A 20,352-nucleotide genomic window follows, 5' to 3' on the forward strand; every position below is an offset into this window, starting at 1 on the left:
TTATAAAAGTGTACTGTTTGTAGACCTTGAACGCCATCTCAAATGTTTGTTAATGGTTTTTTTTTCAACTTGACTTGAGTTCATGGTTATGTTTATATAAAATGCACCTATGCCCTAGTTATGTATCTCGTTGTATTGATTTTCCATCTTACTGACATACCACGTAATAACACAGCTGGTTAAATTCTGTAAATCATGTAAATTTGTAATATATATTTGAATTTATTCTAATTAGCGGTTTTTTTCATAAGGAATATTCAAATGTAATTTCTGGCAGATGTTGACAGACCTAACTGTATAAAAATATGTTCTCCCTTTTTTCCAATCTTCTGCATGTTATAACTAAGGAGAATTTCCTGTTTAGGTTGGCTTCATGAAGAATGGAAGGGTAATTGCACTAGATGTGACCTATTACAGCAATGCAGGAAACTCTATGGATCTCTCACTCTCTGTAAGTTCAACAGTATTTTTGTAAATATAATGTAATAGCCATAGTTGGAAGTGGGACTTGCAAAAACATGAGTAGGAGGAAGACATTTCACATGCAGTTTAACATGCAGGCACTCGATTGAGCAGTGGGGATCACTGGTGTGCAATGAGAATTAATTATCCTGGCTGACTGAAAACTTTGCATCCCTGGGCAACATTAGAGTCAATTGCATGTTACCCTGCAGGATTACAATACCAGCCACTGTTAGCACTGGTCTGAATTTGATACGTTCACAGTCGTAATACCAGACCACACCATGGGGCCCATCCATGCCCATCCATGCCCTTCCAACCTTTCTGACATTTTCTAGGTTTTTGTAACTTTTGATGCTTTTATTAATAATTAATGCTTTTTGGTTTTCTCTTTTTGATAGATTATGGAGAGAGCACTGTTTCACATGGAGAACTCCTATAACATCCCTCACATTCGGGGGACAGGTTATATATGCAAGACGAATCTTCCCTCCAACACGGCATTTCGAGGATTTGGCGGCCCCCAAGGCATGATGGTGTCAGAGAGCTGGATGAGTGATGTGGCTCTACATTGTGGCCTGCCTGCAGAACAGGTTAGTGTTGACAGGTAGTGTATTATTATTAGAGCATGTATGTAGTCAGGGAAACTTATAGGGAATGCTATCATTAAAATTAGTAAACTAAATTATGTAAATCTAAAAAATCTATTTGATTATGTTGAGAATATGTTACTTGTTTCTTACTACCTAACCCTTCTGTAGCACCCCCTTTTTAACACTAGCCTGAAAATGACATATCCAAAGTAAAATGATTACTATTCTTGAACCCTTTTGACTACAGGCAGAATTATGGTCTCTTCTCAAAGGAAGCCTTTGGGAGTTTGTTTTCAAGTGTCAGAATTACTGTAAATATTACTGAAACAAAGTAACAGAAGCTCAGACAGTGGAAGTTTGTTCTCACCTAGACTATTCTTATTTGAGTGGATACATATGTACCTGGTCAGCTTAGAAACACAGTGGAGCCACAGCCACAATGCTGGACACATCCTGATTCAAATTTGATGACAATACTGCCAAAAATGAGTATTATGCATTGTTTTTTTCTGAGCTGTGTCTAGACGGGTTTCCAAAAAGGCCAACTAGAAACTCCAAAAGGACACTGCGTAACCAAATTATATTATGGGTCTTTAGAGGTGCAAAATACTATATATTGTATTATATATGCTTATGGAAGTAGTGTGTTGAAATGAACTCCCTTTCCCCCTGCCTGTCACTCTCCTCCTCTCCTGCTCCTCCTCCCTCTCCATCCTCCTCTCCCTGCTCTTCCCTTGCCACCTCTGGCAGCAGCAGCAGGTCTGGAAAACTGCAGAAAATAACTACATTAGCTATATAGTTTACTATTCAATTAATTGAAGTTTAATAAAATACTCCCCCCCCAATCATGTGAAACACATCCCACAATTTCACGTCACATTTTTCAAAATTACGCCTACTTCTTATGCATACATGTACTCAATAATAAAAATAACGGACAGGTGAATTCTTCCAAGGGCTCCAAATTCTGAGTCTTCTGTTTAGACTTGGGCATTACAAAATACATTTAGGTTTCTAAGACAACACCCTTTTTGGGAATAAAATCACAAACTTTTTTGCCAGTGCATGACAATCTCGGTGTGCGTACTGAAAAGGTTATGGTTTGTTTACACAGGAGAAACAATGCGTGTTCTTTTATGCAAGCCTAACAACCAATACACAATTAGAAACATAATTTAATTTGCTTAAATTTGTGTCAGTCGTGACTATAATAGTTTGCCCCTGCCTATTTATCCCCCCCCCCCCCCCCCCAAGCTTGTTTTGCATGTTACAAAATAAGGAACTATTGTTGCTGAAACATTGGCATCATAAAATAGTTTATAGAAATATAACTGTGCGTTTTATCACTTCCAAATGGTATATTTTGTTACCAGATTGATTTCACCGTAAAAAACAGAATGAATGCAAATAAACTGGTACACTGGTGTGACTTAAGGGGATTAATATAAAATACAGTTGGTAAGCAATAATCTGAAAATGTGTGAAATAAAAAAAATGTTCTCTTGTGCCTTGTTTACAGGTAAAACAAGAGCCAGCTGAAATCTTCCTTTCAGAATTTAAAATGGGATATATTCTAATCTCGAAGTGAATTAGCGGGTCACAAAGTACAAAGAACAAGAAACCCTGATGACAGAATTGCACTGTATTTTAAGCCCAGCCCACCCCTCTCAACATTCTAGGTCAATATATTCTGATGTCATGCTGACAATACACTACACACAGATTTCAGCAGGGCATTTGTAGCTGTCATAGCAAAGGTGAAGAAGTGCGAGTAAAAGAAAGCGAAACAACGAGCCGTCAGGGCTCGTTAAAAAAACTAAAAACTTGGAATTGTTTGCCCTCAATGGGACAGCTGTTCATGAAGGGGATGAAAAGCAAAGTGGAGTTGGCTTGTTTTCTGTTGGACCTATAAGAATGTTAACTCAAGCTATCCAGCTCATTAAGTAGCTAGATGGCTGAAGGGAACTTGAGGTGAATGGGCGGGGTTGAAGATAGAAGAGGAGACACAGAAATTGTAAACACAGGACCACAGCAAGGCAGAAAAATCCTGCATAGTGCGCCTTTAATGATTAACTAAATGGCTATGAAAAATTAGATGCCACCTCCATGCCAACAAGTTATGTGGAAAGCTTTCCAGAAGAAAGCCTCTACTGTCATCAAACATTTGACCACAAACACTAAGATGGATTGGGCATAAAAATAGGGATGGTCATGCAGAAAAGAAACTAATACTTACTGTGAAGTATGGTGGTAGATATGTGATGTGTGGGTATCATTTGAATTTTGATAATTCCAATTCTGATTTAGATTCTGCTTATTGAAGATAGTTCTGCTTATTCGAATCCTGGTTTTGATTATATTTTTGAATAAGAAAAGAAACTGAAATTTCAAAAGCAAAAACAAAGGAGGCAAATAATTTAGTCAGGTCACAGAGTAATTCAGCAATACAACTTTTAGGTGGCCAAATAGGAGAAACCATTCAAGCACTTATTCCAGAGTTTGAGAAGAGAGTCTCCAACTTCGGTTCGCAAGTTCTGCCTCATATCTTTCTGTAAGCTATGTTTAGGGGCAAAATTGCTCAGGAGATAAGAGCGGTTGTCTGGCAGTCGGAGGGTTGCCGGTTCGATCCCCTGCCCTGGGAGTGTCGAAGTGTCCCTGAGCAAGACACCTAACCCCTAATTGCACCCAATGAGTTGATTGGTACCTTGCATGGCAGCCTTTCATCGTTGGTGTGTGTGTGTGAATAGGTGAATGAGAGGCATCAATTGTAAAGCACTTTGGATAAAAGAGCTATATAAATGCAGTCCATTTACCGTTCTATGAGGTAATTCGCATGGCATGACACTTTCTTACTCCCATACCAACTTTCTGTTTTCCTGAGAACCTTTTTGCTTCATCCCAGAAACCCTGATGAAACGTCTAGGTTCCTGGCGCTTCAAGGCAGGGGAGGGTGTTCTTATTCTCCCTTGCATACTATCTTGTTTCATACGGCTTATCTTCATTTTACATCATACAAAATACATGCAGTATTCAATAGAAATGCATAGCCATTGATTAGGATATGACATTTTGCATGGCAGCCTTTCACCGTTGGTGTGTGAGTGTGTGGGTGAATGAGAGGCATCAATTGTAAAGCGCTTTGGATAAAAGCGCTATATAAATGTAGTCCATTTACCATACATATACCACCTGATTATATGCTTATAGCAAAGGTACTTTTAACTATGAATCCCACTTCATTTACAAAGTATCCTTCAAGTCATGTTTACATATTTGTGACCTTCTCAGACCCCTATGTCAAGCCCCTTGTCCCCCCTTGGTACCAAAAAGTATTGCTATTTAAACTTGGTGGTACACACAGATTGTTATCTATCTTAGCTCATTCACATTCCTTCCTCCTTGAAGGTCGTTTCTTCCCAGTACCTCTCCATTTTTCACACTTAGTTACATACATAATTTTGTTATAAACACATAAGAATAGTTAAACACAGTAAGCAAGCTTGTTTTCTCTGAAAAACAAATATCATTCTCTATCTTGCCATATAGAAGTTGGATGTCTGCTGTTTTGTGTTTCTGTGTGTTACCAGATGCCCTGTTCAGACCTGGCATTAAAATGTGTCTTGGGTGATCCGATCACAAGTGGACAGCTCTAACTACAGGTGTGAATCCACCCAAGACACATTGAGGACGCATTGAGATCCGATCACTCAGACCACATTCGTAGGTGGTCTGGGTCGCATATGGCCACATTCTTTTAGCAGTGTGTACAGGAATGCGTCCTGGGCCACATTGAAGTCAACTCAAGTCACTTTTATTTGTATATTTATACACATTTAAAAACAACAGGAGTTGTGCCAAAGTGCTTTCCAGTCACTACAATACAACACAACGAACCACAACAAAATTACATCACAATACAGTACATGTATTAACAATACAACATAAAAAAATAAAAGAATAAGGAGTAATTGAAGGACTGCCTAGTCAACTGATGTCCTCTGCATAAGCGGAAGTACGTACTCATTCACACACCAACGGCATCATATTAAAGTGCGAAACAACAAGAAGAAGCCACACTGAATAACGAAATAAACGAGCAACGTTTTAAAAAATGATACTATGTCATTCTACAGTCAATATCTTGGACTAAAAATTCAATAAATATACAATCTTACCATTGGTTTTACGCGTAGACATGTCCCTTTTGCGACTGAGTGGTCATATATTGTCTTGGACAATCCGTTTGTGAAATATATGCGCATTTGTGATGCCTGGGTAGGCTACCTTCAACAACAGCTGTGCGTAATACCACACCTGTTGCTTACGGCGTTGTCGCCCTTTTTAGTACAATTTGGCTTGATTGACAATTCATTTATTCAGTAGGTGAGAGTATAAGCTTTCTAACGATGTATAACATGTCTGATTTTGCTTTTGGAATAGCGTTTTATAGGTCAACGTAACCGAAAATTTTCTCATCTGCCAATGTCTAAATAAATAAAACGGTAGGCTGCTCTGCGCGCAGCACGCAGGTCGCGAGTTGATATTTCGTCTTTTGTTTCGTTTTTTCTCAATGTTGTATTTATTATTTGAAATGTGTATTTATGTATTATTATTCTATCTGTCTCTGAGGCGCTCTGAAATGTGCATTCTCTGCTAACCTGAGCAATGGATTGGAATATGTGTCTGACGTAGTGTTGCATGGTATTCTGAAACATCTGCACTTTTTCGGTACTTAAAAAAAGAGAAACGGTATTAGAATTCTTCGGTATTAGAATTTTCCGACGTTCGGTAGTTTTGTGTCAAAAGTAAAAGCCAGGGGAAATGTGTCCTCCCGCAAGTGTTATTTGTCAGAATCTTCGCTAGATGGCAGTAGCAACTAAGGTTGCCAAGTGAGGTGACTTGCGCTTGTGCACTCAGCTCCTTGATACAACGCAAGCTTCGACTCAGTTTCACTTCAGTAGGCAATTAGGTGTTTTCAATTTGAAAATATTTTATTATAGATAGGTGCTGTATTGTTACTTAAATATGCTGTTTTTAAATCTATTTAAAGGTGAAAGACCTGTTTTAAAGATTATTACAACTGTTTAATTCTGGAAATATATTTCATATATTTTTTTATTGTTTAATGTTGTAACACTATAGGCCTATGCTTATTAATATGTTGAAGAGCCTTCAACTTAAGGTTGTTAATAAACCGATGAATCGAAAATGAGGTCAATCCTTATGGACAGTACGTTTCTGATCTATTAAGGTAATTTCAGTATCGTTAGGTACCGAGTATCGAATCAGTATCATTTCAGTATTGAGTATCGTGATACTAAACCTGGTATCAGTATCAAGATCAAAAATTTTGGTATCGTGACAACACTAGTGTGACGCCGTTTTTAGGTTGCGGCGAAACTAGAAACACTGCAGCTGTACATACACGCCGGGCCATCTAAGTGTTACGACATAGTAAAGGCCTTAACGGGAAGCGGCCAGGACACATCCATGGCGACGCAACTAAGTCATCCGCCAGCATGTCTTAGCAAAATTTGGCCATGAGTCATCAATATTTTACTACGTCAGACACATATTTCCAATCCATTGCTTATCATGATATTCAGTAAGATATGTTGGGTGAAGGCATATGATCATGAGGAAAAAGCAATTTTAAAATCGCTCCATAGGGGGCGCGATGGGGCCAATGCTTGGACCCCTCCCAACGCCGCTTGCGGCTTTAATTTTGCTTTTGGAATAGCGTATTATAGCTCAGCGTAACCGAAAGTTCTCTGATCATCGCATTCACTTATGAATTCTCTCTGATCATCGCATTCACTTATGAATTCACTTCGGGTAGCAGTAAAAGACACTGCACCTGACAAAAACGTTTATCAATGTTTTTCATAATTTATTGGAAAAATGTTATTATTATTGAGGACTTCTGAGCATAGCTAAACCATATGTTTGCTGATAGACCTAGCAGACATCATTGTCTGGAGTAAGACAGAAGTGAAGAGAAGAGAGCATTGAGTTATTGTCTCTGTCTCTATCTCCTGAACACAGATAACATTTCATCATCGCTATTCAAGTATTACTGCTCAAAATATTTTGGTTATATACGTTATTTTTTTAAATTGAGTGTAACCTTTAAAAGGTTAGTGGTATTATATAATGTGGATATTTCACATTGTAATGTAAGGCGTTAGTTAGTAGTGTAATAGTTAGTAAGGCATGCAACAGTGATGGACGTGAGAGCTGGAACATTCCCAAAACGTGGTGGACGATTGAAAATTGTTTTCATGTTGTCCGATCCCCATACAAGAAAACATATGAGAGTATAGTGTTGTCTTTGTATGTTACTAAATTTCTGCCATTTTAAGACCTGTAGCACTTACCATAGCGTATAACATAACGTTTGTTTACCCCAAACCGGACGTTCTGCACATATTCCGCGCAAGGCATCAGACTTTGGAATATTGTGGATAGGCTACCGAAATTTTTACCAGAATTCCTTACCTGAAAGTTAGTTTTTTTCTTGGATCAGATAAAAGAATGTTTAAAGCCACGATAATCAAACCTTGTTGGCATTTTCATCCCTTTCACTTAGTCTTTCGGCTTCATTCCCTAGTACTGTAATCGTGGAATCTGCGCACTGAATTTGGATGAGTAGATGTTGAATAGATGAAATGCTTTCACTTGGCTAAGTAGGGGGAGGGGTATCGTATCAGCAGGGAAATTACGCTTTCAAAGTAACAACGGTGAAAAGTCTGTGTCTTTTTTTTTTTTTTTTTTTCGAAATGCGCATAGAGACCATATTACAAGGTGCGTCAAACATCTTGGGCGATTTGGTTTGCCTGGAACACGCCAAGGAATGTTTGTATAGTTATGTATAGTATGTTTTTGTTTTGCCCGCGAGCGCAAGGTCTTTGCAAACTTCTTCTTTTAATTTCCGGCAGACTAGGCAGAGGTAGTGCATTGCTGCCTCCCGCCGGTTAAAAAAAACAACACTTTGGTCTTTGCAAATGGAAATGATGTACGTGTTTATTTGCATATTGAGTGGGGAAGTGAGATCCGATCCCAAGTGGTCACTGGAGACGCATGTGGAGACGCATTCTGATGCCAGGGTTGAATGGACATCCATGTCGACTGAATCTAGACCAATATGGATATATCTGGATACACAGTACAGTCTGAACAGCTACTAGCACTAGCTGGACATCCAAAATGGTACTGAAGGTTTACATCATGCTGCAGTAAATGTTTTGACAAAGTGGAGGTGCTCCCTCACTTGCACAAAATTAATTTACCACAGTGATGACCTTTTGCTGCATCTGCTACTTCTCTAGCTTAGCCATACTAAAGAGTCACACTCACTCAGTGAAGATGTTCCCAAAAGTGCAACACAGGTGAGGTAAGTAGACAGTTTACTCTGGTCAGACGTGTTGTAAAGTCTATGGTGCTATGATGATGCACAAATGTAAGCAGTGATAGCGAAGCAGGTCCTTCAGTATTAAATAATGTTTTTTTAGACCTTTTTAATGCTTATTACATTTCACTTGTTTTGCAAATATGACTGAACATACACTTTCAGGGTTCATAAATGAATTTTAAACACCCTGTGAACCTTGTTAGGATCATGGACTGAATCAAGCACCAGGGGATTTTACACCAAACTCTGGCTGCCTCTGCCAGGTGGCTAAAACTGGGTTGTGGTTGGATTTTTACAGCAGGGACAGGGATCCAAAGCATCCTCCAAATCCACAAAAAAGTTAGCTTGCCAGAAAATAAAGGTTTTGCAAAAACGGTCCAAGTCCCTGATCTAAATCTGTGAGGTGAGCTGAAGAAGAGGAGGTCACAGTCAATGACTATAGATATGGAGAGCAATGATGTAGTGTCACACTAGTATCACAATAAGATAATAAAGATGTAGTCTGACAGAGATATTATATTATATAATACCTTTCTCAGACCACACTTAGAGCACTGTGTGCAGTTCTCAGGACCGTACTAACAAGAAAGATATAGAGGCTCTGGAAAAGATGCAAAGAAGGGTAACTAAATTGATCCCTGGTAGGAAAGATAAAAGTTATCAGGAAAAAGTTATAGGGCCAGATTTATGTACATAAAAATTGCAGTGCAAAATGCAGCCTGATGAGGGTATGCCGGTACATGTGCAGTCTTCATGAAATTAACAGCCTTCTTCAGCCTGTGTTCAATGAGCATACAATTTGCGGGACCATTTGCCAGAAATGTAACGAGACATTGTGACATTCTTACAGGTGCGCCGGATTAACATGTATAAAGAGGGTGACATGACACCCTTCAAACAATGCCTGGAGCAGTTCACCATTGACCGCTGCTGGGATGAATGCCTCAGAATCTCTGACTACCATCAGCGCCAGGTCCAAGTTGAGCAGTTCAACAAGTGAGGATCTCTCTACAGTAACCCCCCCACAGGCAAAGGGAGTAAAACATAAAAAACTAAAAATAGCTGAAATATGTAATATTAGCCAGTAAAGAGTTTAGTGCATCAAGCTGTGCATAAAGCTTCATATATTTATTGAACATGGCATCAATTCGATACAACAAACCTTAGAAAAACAGCTTTCTCTGTAAATTTAGTGTACATACCGTCAGCCAGGTGAGTATTAATTGAATGTGTTTAATTTTCTGAACCCAGCAGTTTTAACTGTTAACACCCTCATTTGAAGTCCAGCACTCTGAATACCGAACACAAGTGCATCAACAGTTAAAACACTTCACTTACCCAACATGTAAAATATATTTATTTGATTTAATTATTATCAAAGATATCAATTATCAATTAAATCGCCGACTTCGTTGATATGCAGAGCAAACTGTTTGGATCAACCTTTATCAAAATGTACAACTCGAAACCAGATTAAAATTAAGAAAATTATTTTGTTACGACAAATATTCACGTCTAATCTAAAGACAAGGTTCAACTACTGTAAAACAATTAACAAAAGTTATAGACATGAACAGTCACACAAGAAATGAATGAAAGAAGATAGCAAACCATAGCTTATTTGTCCCACAGTAATCCAAAATGCAAAAACCAACAGACAGCAGAATATTCCAATAGAACCACAGATTAAATTTAGAATGCCAGACCTAGATGCAGGACGCAAATGCCCACTTTCAACTCTTACCAAACTTCTTCTTTCCAAGTTGCCCAAAAAACTGTCTAACTTAACTCAAAGAAGGCCATATATTTATGTATACTGTACAAAAATATAAATGCAACACTTTTCAATTTCGAAGATTTTATTGAGTTCAAACTTAAATCAATCAACTGAAAGATTCATTAAGCACTTATCTATTGATTTCATGTGATTGGGGATACAGATATGCATTTGTTAGTCACAGATTCTCCAAAAAAAAAGATACCATGAAATGAACAGAATACCAATCGGTATCTTGTGTGACCACCATTTGCCTCATGCAATGCAACAACGCAATCTCCTTCGCATTGAATTGATCAAATTGTTGATTGTAGCCTGTGGAATATTGTCCCACTCCTCTTCAATAGCTGTTAGCAAAAAATAGCAAGTTGTTGGATATTGGTGGGAACTGGAACACGCTGTCATATGCGCTGGTCCAGAGCATCCCGAACATGCTCAATGGGTGACATGTCTGGTGAGTATGCAGGCCATGGAAGAACTGTGAGAACATGGAAGAAGTGGCCATCGAAGGTGAGCTCTCGCCCACTCACGTCGATTGTGACGCCGAACTGCAGACAAATCAAAGACGTGAGGACGATGAGCTTCCCGATGCTATTTCTGACAGTTTGTGCAAAAAATTCTACAGTTGTGTAAACCAACTGTTTCATCAGCTGTCTGTGTGGCTGGCCTCAGACGATCCTGCAGGTGAAAAAGTCAGATGTGGTGGTCCTGGGCTGGTGTGGTTACATGTGGTCTGCAGTTGTGAGGCCTGTTGGATGAACTTCCAAAATCTCTGAAACAAAGCTGGAGAAGCAGCTTATGGTAGAGAAATGAACACCCATTACCCTGACAATAGTTCTACAGGACATTCCTGTAGTCAGCATGCCAATTGCACGATCTCTTAACTCAGGAGGCATCTGTGACATGGTGTTGAACAACAAAAAACTCAACATTTTAGGATGGCCTTTTATTGACCCCATCATAAGGAACACCTGTATAGTGATCATGGCTTTTAATCAGCATCTTGATATGCCACACCTGTGCATGAGATGGATTATCTTGACAAAGGAGAAATGCTAGCTAACAGTGATATAAACAAATTTGTGGGCAAAATTTGATAGACATAAGATCTTTGTGCACATAGAACAAATCTTTGAGGTATTATTTAAACGCATTAAAAATGGCTGCAAAAATAAAAGTGTTGCGTTTATATTTTTGTTCAGTGTAGTTTAAAAGAGGGGCAGGGGCACTCACACTCACTCTGACACACACACACACAACACACACAGATTTACACCTCAAATGGTAACCCCCCAGTTCCTGCTCTGTGTTATCTTCAGGCTATGCTGGCCGAGCACTTCCTATGCCTGAGAACGGCCAAATGATGAATTACATGTCTGACAATACAATTATTTATTATATTCATTTAGTAATCAAATGTATATATATATTTTTTTTATTTCATACTTTTGCCTTCCTAAACAAAATTGTAGTTATTTGTCAATTAAGGTTTAGGTCTGAATGTAGTTGCCTACCAACTCACAGTCATCTGATAATGTCCTTAAATTCAGAATCAAATAAATAATTATTTTCTGTCATCTTTTCAACCCAAGTCTGTGCATTTCTGTTGCCTTTTCTGGTTACCTTTCTAAAGGTATAATACCAAAAGCTCTTTCTGTTCCTGCTATGACATCACCCATCACAGAAGTAATTTTCTGCCGTGACATCGGGTGTTTCCACCCGAAGTGATCAATTTGCTAAATTTTAAGCCGTACTAATTTCCATCTTAATTTAATGAGGAACCTCTAAACTAAAGAAAATTGGCCCCAATATCTTGGGGGATGCTATTATGTTTTTTAATATTGTAATATAAAAATTATATTTAGATTATTTTAATATTTTTCTTTAAGCAACCAAATAGAAACATACAAACTTGCATGGGATCCCTTTTCCCCCGTATGTAAATGGACTCAAGCATTATGTGAGAGTGTTAACTGATTTGTTGCATTTGCAGAACAGAACCGCTGGAAGAAGCGAGGAATTAGCATCATTCCCACCAAGTTTGGGATTGCCTTCACAGCTCTGTTCCTCAATCAGGTTTGCATTCTGAATGCCGTAATCCAGCAGGAGTTTCGTCTTGTTTTGTAATGTGCAAAGTAGTGTGAATCCAATGAGTCTTTGGTAGCTAGCTGATAATTTATTATCATAAACAGAATAATAGATTCTATACGTGCGAAAGTGTTTTTTAGCTATATTTTTGTGTATTTTAGTTTGCTTGACTGTGAGGGCATACACTGATCACTGCATATTTCAGGGCATTAATGGTACTTGAAATGGGTCACTGATTACGTATCTGTGCTCTTAACTGTATGGTTCGCTGTACACACTGAAGACACATGTTCAGAGACACTACAGTTCAGCAATGTTCTTCTGTCCTAAATTTGTTGTAGGTTGGTCTTTGTGATCCGTATGAGCATTAAAGTGTTATTGAATGTGAGTTTACAGAGAAGTCTTTGTATGTGTGTGCGTGTGCGCATTTGACTCTGTCTATTGTTTGACTAAGATCTTGTGCACATGGTATTATTATTGTGTATTGTACAGGCAGGGGCTCTGGTCCACGTGTACACAGATGGGTCCGTTCTGCTCACTCATGGTGGAACCGAATGGGACAGGGACTGCACACCAAAATGGTCCAGGTTGGAATTTGGTTGACACTCATTTATTGAGTGAACATAATTTCCTCTCAAAAATAGCCCACAGACTGTGCTTATCATTGAGACAGCTGATCTTGCATCTGAGATTTTGTTCTTTTATCACCACTTTGGACCTTTTAAAGACCATCCCTTGGATGAAATTCAACTTGGGAGAAATGTTTGGAAGGGCAAAGAAAGCTTTGTGACTCAATTGGTCTTGTATGCATGATGCAATTCAGCCATGCATTCCCCAAGGTGTAAGCTCCTAATATGTGAGCTGACACGAGCTTGAGATGCATGTCTCACACTCAGCCATTTCACAGGGGAAGCAAAAATGTTACAGAATTATCCGGTTTTAATTGAATTAATACCGGAATCACATTCCTAAAGATTGGATTTACCAATCACCTAAATTTCAAAATTCAAATTTGAAATTCTAATTGTTGTGTGAATATGTGAAATCTTGTTAAATATTAGGATTAGTTAGTCCAATAGATGTAAGAAATATTTTCTACTTTAAATTTGGAGTCCCAAACAAAATGTTTGCATGTTCAAATTGATATGGTTTTAAAGATGGAGATCATACTTTATCGCTTGCAATATAATACAGGTGCTCTATTGTTATGAAATATTTTTGTTTAATGACAGAAACAGCCATTTTTATTCTTTGTTGTCCATCATGAATCTTTTTTTCTTCTTCTGTGGTATACATCTCTATTCACTGGTCAGTGTGACATGACATAGTTGTTTTGGTTTTGTGCTGCTTCCTGAAACAGTCTTGGACTAGTTTTGTACATTTTGCACTTCAGTATATATGGCACATTGGACTTCCACATGTTGGTTACCTTATTATTTATTTTTCAATTACAGTATTGTGGTGTGTTGTCATCATTACACCGATAAGCTAGACTAACGACATTATTTGTTGGTGGAGTCATAAAATTTAACTGCCTGACAGCAAATAATTAAGATAGCAAACATCAGTATAATTCACACTATAGCAATGTGGGCCCACATACACACAAGCAGATACACTCACACGAAAACAACAAACCGGTGCAGGCCTGAACGATGCGTTGTGGTCGAGAACAGAAATGCCCCTTCACTCAGACTGAGCAGCAAAAATAAAAAGCGTCCAATTTACGGTTTCGCGGTCTTGGTTAATGCAGATACAGCAGGGACTGGTAGTGCCACTAAATGACCTCACCGGAGACAGCACAACTGGAGTTCTTCATCAGAGGACTCACCCAGCTTTTCCGGTCGCAGGGGGTCTATCTGACGTTGGTACTGGAGTTCAGTTCCCCGCACACCGCCGCTCAATTTATACGAAGTCGGTGCGTTACTCAGTTCAGATTACATGCAGGTAGCACTCGCGGATAACAGCTAGATTACTAGGGAATGCAAAGCAATCTCAGAATTCGCTAGCGCTCCCTACAATAGCCTACTGGATACAACGTAAATAGAACCCAATTGGCTCTTAAACTTAAACAAAATACTTCCCTATATTAACGTAGGCCTACCTGTCTAACAAAATAATTAGTTAGAACTAACGAGGTAGTAACTTCTCACACGGTTTTCATACACTCCAGCACAACGCAAGTCTGACTCTCTCCGTCACTCTCTCTCAGGTCAGTTTTAGATCCCCCCCCCGACCAATCATAATAAGGTAAATGAAGAGGGACTGTCACATCTACCAATTGCGGACACAACAATGGAATACAACCAGTAAGGTTGGTTACAATCTCATAAAAAACACGTTTTCAACGTACAAAAATGCCAAGTTACTCACACATACGAGACATACACCGTCAATAACTCATTCATTCAGACTGCCAAAATCCAGGCCTGCCATTAAAAGTATTGATATCAAAATGACGCCAAGTTACGGTACTACAAACAATATAGGCTATCTTGCCTCACCGAAATTTAATAACATGTATTCCAAAGCAATGCTACCCAATATTTCCTCAATTCTTTCAAGTCACTTGGCCCTGTGTGTATATAAGCGTGCAGTACATGGACAGGCCAAACATATGTGTGGATGGCTTCTCACAGTCAAGATTGATTGAATAGGCATCTATATGTCCAATTTGTATTGGTATGTATGTATTTTGGTGCCCAGCCTTTCTGTTGCGTGAATGATTGTATGTTTCTTGGTATAAATGTCTGTTCGTAAATGTGAATGTAAAATGCTGCGAGGGAAAGAAGTTCTCTATGTATGTATGTAGGCTTACAATATGTATTTTATTTATTGTACGTTGAAAATATACAATCACCTGTACATTTACTCAAATTCAGTTAAGAAACAAGTATGAACATATGTTTTCTGGAGAGATATGCTTCCTGTAGTGACTGACCAGCAGTTTTCTACATGAATTTCAATGTGTTCCATGAGGCAATACGAAATATTTGACACTTTGATCTGACACAAAGTTTGCATGACATTGGAATATGGTAAGATTACAAAACACAGGGCCAAGTGACTTGAAAGAATTGAGGAAATATTGGGTAGCATTGCTTTGGAATACATGTTATTAAATTTCGGTGAGGCAAGATAGCCTATATTGTTTGTAGTACCGTAACTTGGCGTCATTTTGATATCAATACTTTTAATGGCAGGCCTGGATTTTGGCAGTCTGAATGAATGAGTTATTGACGGTGTATGTCTCGTATGTGTGAGTAACTTGGCATTTTTGTACGTTGAAAACGTGTTTTTTATGAGATATCATTTCTTTTTGCAAAGCGTTTTATTACGAGAGTGAGAAATGCGAAGTGACCCTGTAAGAAACGGTTGTGGATTATGGCTATCCTTGAGTGAATTTGTACAGTCTAATGAGCGTGTACGTTTAGCAGTTTCGGTTTGCTATATATGTAAAACAGTGGCTGTGACAATTGGTGCGGTGGCGTAATTGTAAACGCACCAGAAAAGGTGAAATATGGCCAGTGTATGTAGGCTACTCACAGATTTGACGGGCATCCAACGAGCCTTGATTGACAAAAGAATCAGCAAGCCCGTAGAATTAGAGCTGCCTAGGTCGCAATTTGTGTACCTTTCTGTCCTGCTCCGTTGTCTGTTATTTCGTGAAGATGCACTTTTAGTGTTTGTAAGGTTTATAAGGCATTTTGATGGACTTATCTGCAGGTAGGAATCCTCTTTGCTGTTTTGTTAAGCTAGAACCGGAAAAGTTGATAGTGGAGAATAGGAGCAGACGCATATGTCCCAGCAGGCTTTGCATATGAGAAAATGACAACAGTGTGAGATAAATTAGGCGAAATGATGAAACTGCGTAGTTGAAACAATATGTTTTTAGCAGAATGGGCATGTAGGTGAAGGTTGACATGATCACAGACTATAGTGCGAAGTAAATGAAGTGACCATTAGCGAGCTTAGTTTCCTTGTCAAATGGTATATATAACAGTCTGTATTAAATGTTAGTTGTTGAAGTGGAGGGTTAAATAACGTGTGCAATCTATTGCACTAATGTGTTTTTCTCATGTTCAGTGCTAGTAGTTATATTTATGAGTGAATCATGATTTTAAATGTAATGTTTTAATGCGCAGTTGCAGAACGTACATACGTAGTAATTGTTTGTATGTGGCTAGATAGAGAACAGGGCGAGGTAACATGAATGTAGAACGTGGCGTTTGCTGATAAGGTTTTGTACAGTAGCCAAGTGAAGAAATATAGTTAGTAGAAATGACACAGTGGTGAACTGGTGTAACTTGTTAATAAAAGGAATACATTTGCCGTCATGAAATGCATATGGGTGGCCGTGAGTGAGTTTTGGTAAAGCAAATATAAGCGTAAGAAAACGTTAGTGTAAAAGAGGAAATGATCTGCCTGAGGGCGAGGCGGGATTCAAGCCTTAAACCGGAGGTTTACCAGTCTGTGACTTTGTTAGTGCAGCACCATGCCATAGCTATGCAATGCGTGAAATATCATTAGCAAACCTGCCGGTGGTTTTAAAGAAGAACACAGGCCAGTAAGCACAGAAGAGCTCCCGTTGAATCCATATGGCTTAGCAATATTGTAGCCGGTTAATAACTGAACAGTGAACAGCGGGTAGATATGGTGCAAAAGCAATAATTGATAAGTAGTAAACAATTATTAGTGAGGGTCGAAGCAGGTTAAAGGAGTAACATGGTGATTGAACGTGACACTTCCCAGTTGTCTTTAGGCAACAACAAAACAAATGTGCATAATTTTTGTTATTATTCAGTCATTTCAATGTACTTTAAAACATATTTTTCTAAGCCTAAATTTCCCACTATAAAAGTTCACCCGAACCGTCTGGGCGTGGTAATGAGAACTGTCATTTAGCTACGTTGACAGAGCGTGCCCCGTTACCATAGCTAGCCCCATGATAAGCGCTATTTTTGGGAGACTTTTCACAAGCTAGCTAGCTTAGTAGTATATCAAGTATCGATAGATAGCTAAGATAAGAACGTTGACTTATATCCAATTCAAATTTTTGCTATCTAGCTAGCCAAGTTAAGATAAAAGCACAACTATAACGTCCTCATAAATGCAAACTAGCTAGCTAACGTTATCGATAACATTGCCTTATGAAAGCAAACGACCTAGTTAGCTAACGTTAGCTAGCTAGCTAGCTAAATGAATATAACCAGAAATAATCTAATAGTCCTTAAAAGGCACTCTAATTTAAGTGAACCTAACGTTAGTGAAATATTTGCATTGTCTTGCCCGTAAGCCAGCGGCGCGAACTATGGGTCTCGAGTTATCCATGGGTTTACGGGGCGTGGAAAGGGGAAGTAGTTACTGTGTTCGTGAGGCACCAAGTTGAGAACTTTCTCAACCGGTTGAAAATAGGACGATAAATTTAAAACGCATATTTGTCCAAAAATACAGAACGGACATATTAATACTTTACTCATTGTGTTTCTTCAATGTCTCTTGTGCAAATAGCACATAAAACCGAGAAAGTGTGAAAATCACCATGGTACTTCCTTTGAAAGGTGTTCCTAGCTGGGTTTGAACCTACGACCCCGTGTTCCCAAGACTGTAACCTTGCCCACTAGGCCACAGGCGGACTATCTGTTTAAACTGGAAATGTTTCAGAGTAAAAGGTATGGGTATTTTGCGTGTGTATGCGTGTTTTTGATTGGGTCGTGTAGGTGAAGATTTGGCTGGTGTCAGTGAAATGTCCAATGGGGAGACATGTTGTTAGTGGGATAGGCGGCAGGAAAAATAAGAATGAGAAGAAGAAGAAGAAGAAGAAGGAGAAAACGCAAAATCCCCTTAGTTTGGGGCTTTATTGTGTGGACATGTGAAGTTGTTTATGAATTCTGTCTGTTGAAATGGGGTCAGAATGTACAGAATTTAATGTTTTTAAGGGCTGAGTGTCTGTGGCTGTTGTGGTTATTTCTGTGGGGAACCCTGAAAAGTGCCAAACTCTCGGTGCTGTATAGGTATGGGGCATGCCCCCGCCAAGGCGTAACTTGGCGGGATGGCATACGTGCCATCCCAATACCTTGTGGAGCCATGTGGGTTTCACATGAACTATACAGTTTTAACATTGTATATACGTGAATGCATGACAAGGAGACATGCGCCAGTTTTCTGTGTTACAGACTCGCAACCACAATTCACCACTATGCAGTAGCTCTATCGCTCTCTCTTTTAGTGCAACTTATTTAGTTATTCTAATTAGTTAGAGCCGACTCATAATATTGTAACGGTGGGTCTAGGTAGTTTATTATGACCCGGGCTACACAGTCATATTGCCAGAAATATTTACTCAATCTCATCAAGCGGTACCTCTTTTTGTAATACTGGTTCTGAACTTTAACATGATGGAAAACTGAAAAAATCTCATTTTGAAACATCCGAGGTATGTATTCATTCACATATATATTTAACTAGTTTCAGACACTTTAAAAATAAATTCCCTACTATGACTGATATGTAAAATTACACTGGGATGCACAGTCCTGCCATTTTCGAGGAATAACATTGGTCCATTTAACCGTGCAAATATTTGTATCATATTCTAGAATGCTGAAGTTTTAGTAAAGATAAATATTAAAATATATTACTAATGTTAGGAAGTATTTTTTCCACACAGAGTAGTCATTAGAGGCAGAAACTATGGGAGATTTCAAGACTAGACTCGATACAGTGCTAGATACTATCTAGTTTGTAGGTGAACAGTGAGTAGTACGGTGCCGTGAAAAAGTATTTGCCCCCTTCCTGGTTCCCTTTATTATTGAGTATTTGTCATACTGAATGGTTTCAGATCTTCAGAAAAAATTTGACCCCTCAATATTTCCCCATTAAACTTGATGGCTGGTTGTACCACCTTTATCAGCAATAACTGCAACCAAATTATTCCTATTATTTAATTTCTGATTTTTTCTGTATTTTTTCACAACATTGTAGGTACCATTTAGTGATGGGAAAATGGCAAACATTGTTGGGCTGAATGGCTTGTTCTCATCATTATGATATATTATGTTATGTTACTGTATGCTGTATTCTTGTATGCTGTATGTTATGTTATGTTTACATGAAATCCATGTGTCATTATGTTTTAGGTTTTATTGGTTACAGATGATTCAGTAGTCCAAGTTTGATTTGACATGCTTATATACTGTATGTGCACTGCAGGTGGCAAGTAAGACTCTTGGCATCCCGAGCTCTAAGATTTACATCTCAGAGACCAGCACCAACACAGTGCCCAACACCAGTCCAACTGCAGCGTCCGCCTCCTCTGACCTCAATGGCATGGCTGTTTATGTAAGACACGCCTCACTTTGACCTTTACATTACATTTATTTGGCAGACGCTTTTATCCAAAGCGACGTACAAAAGTGCATTTCATGGTCATGGACAACTACAAAACACAGGTTCAATAAGATACGATACTCATTTTGTACAGTTATTTCTAGCCAAGAACACAGTTCGGTTCACACAGTGAACACTATTCTGACCTAATTTATGCCAAGCCAAACTAAGGAGAAGAACATTACAGGCATTTGGCAGACGCTCTTATCCAGAGCGACGTACAACAAAGTGTATAACCATTACCAGGAACAAGTGTGTCGAAGACCCTAGAGAGAAGTACCGTTCCAAGTGCAGGGAACAACCGCATAGTTCAACTTGGACCCTGAAGGATAAACTGATTAATACTAACACAAACGAGAACAGCAACAACGCAGTCTACGCAAAAATACAAGCAGTAGATAAGACGAGTGCATTAACTAAGTCACCTATGAACAGCTACCAAGTTACAACCCTAAGCTTAAAGTTAATTTAGAGATTACAGGGAGGTAGGGAGGGATGGGGAGAGGTGCAGCCTAAAGAGGTGAGTCTTCAGTTGTCACTTTAAGTGGATCAGTGTCTCAGCTGACAATATTAGGACAAATACATGTACCAAAAAGTGCTGGAAGGGGGGGATTTAAAGTGAAATGATTTAC

At 38.8% G+C, this 20,352-nt stretch overlaps 1 protein-coding gene across 1 annotated transcript in view; it reads left to right on the top strand.

Annotated features, from left to right (window-relative positions):
- The window catches only part of LOC118223068 (xanthine dehydrogenase/oxidase-like), a 333,979-nt gene that overhangs the window by 273,597 nt on the left and 40,030 nt on the right, over positions 1-20,352 (top strand). Inside the window, 7 exon segments of the mRNA XM_035409186.1 lie at positions 365-451; positions 864-1,055; positions 9,317-9,461; positions 12,237-12,319; positions 12,824-12,881; positions 12,884-12,918; positions 19,544-19,672. Coding sequence (XP_035265077.1) covers positions 365-451; positions 864-1,055; positions 9,317-9,461; positions 12,237-12,319; positions 12,824-12,881; positions 12,884-12,918; positions 19,544-19,672 — 729 coding nt within the window.

The sequence above is a fragment of the Anguilla anguilla genome, chromosome 1 (genome assembly GCF_013347855.1).
Source record: "Anguilla anguilla isolate fAngAng1 chromosome 1, fAngAng1.pri, whole genome shotgun sequence".
NCBI classification, from domain to species: domain Eukaryota; kingdom Metazoa; phylum Chordata; class Actinopteri; order Anguilliformes; family Anguillidae; genus Anguilla; species Anguilla anguilla.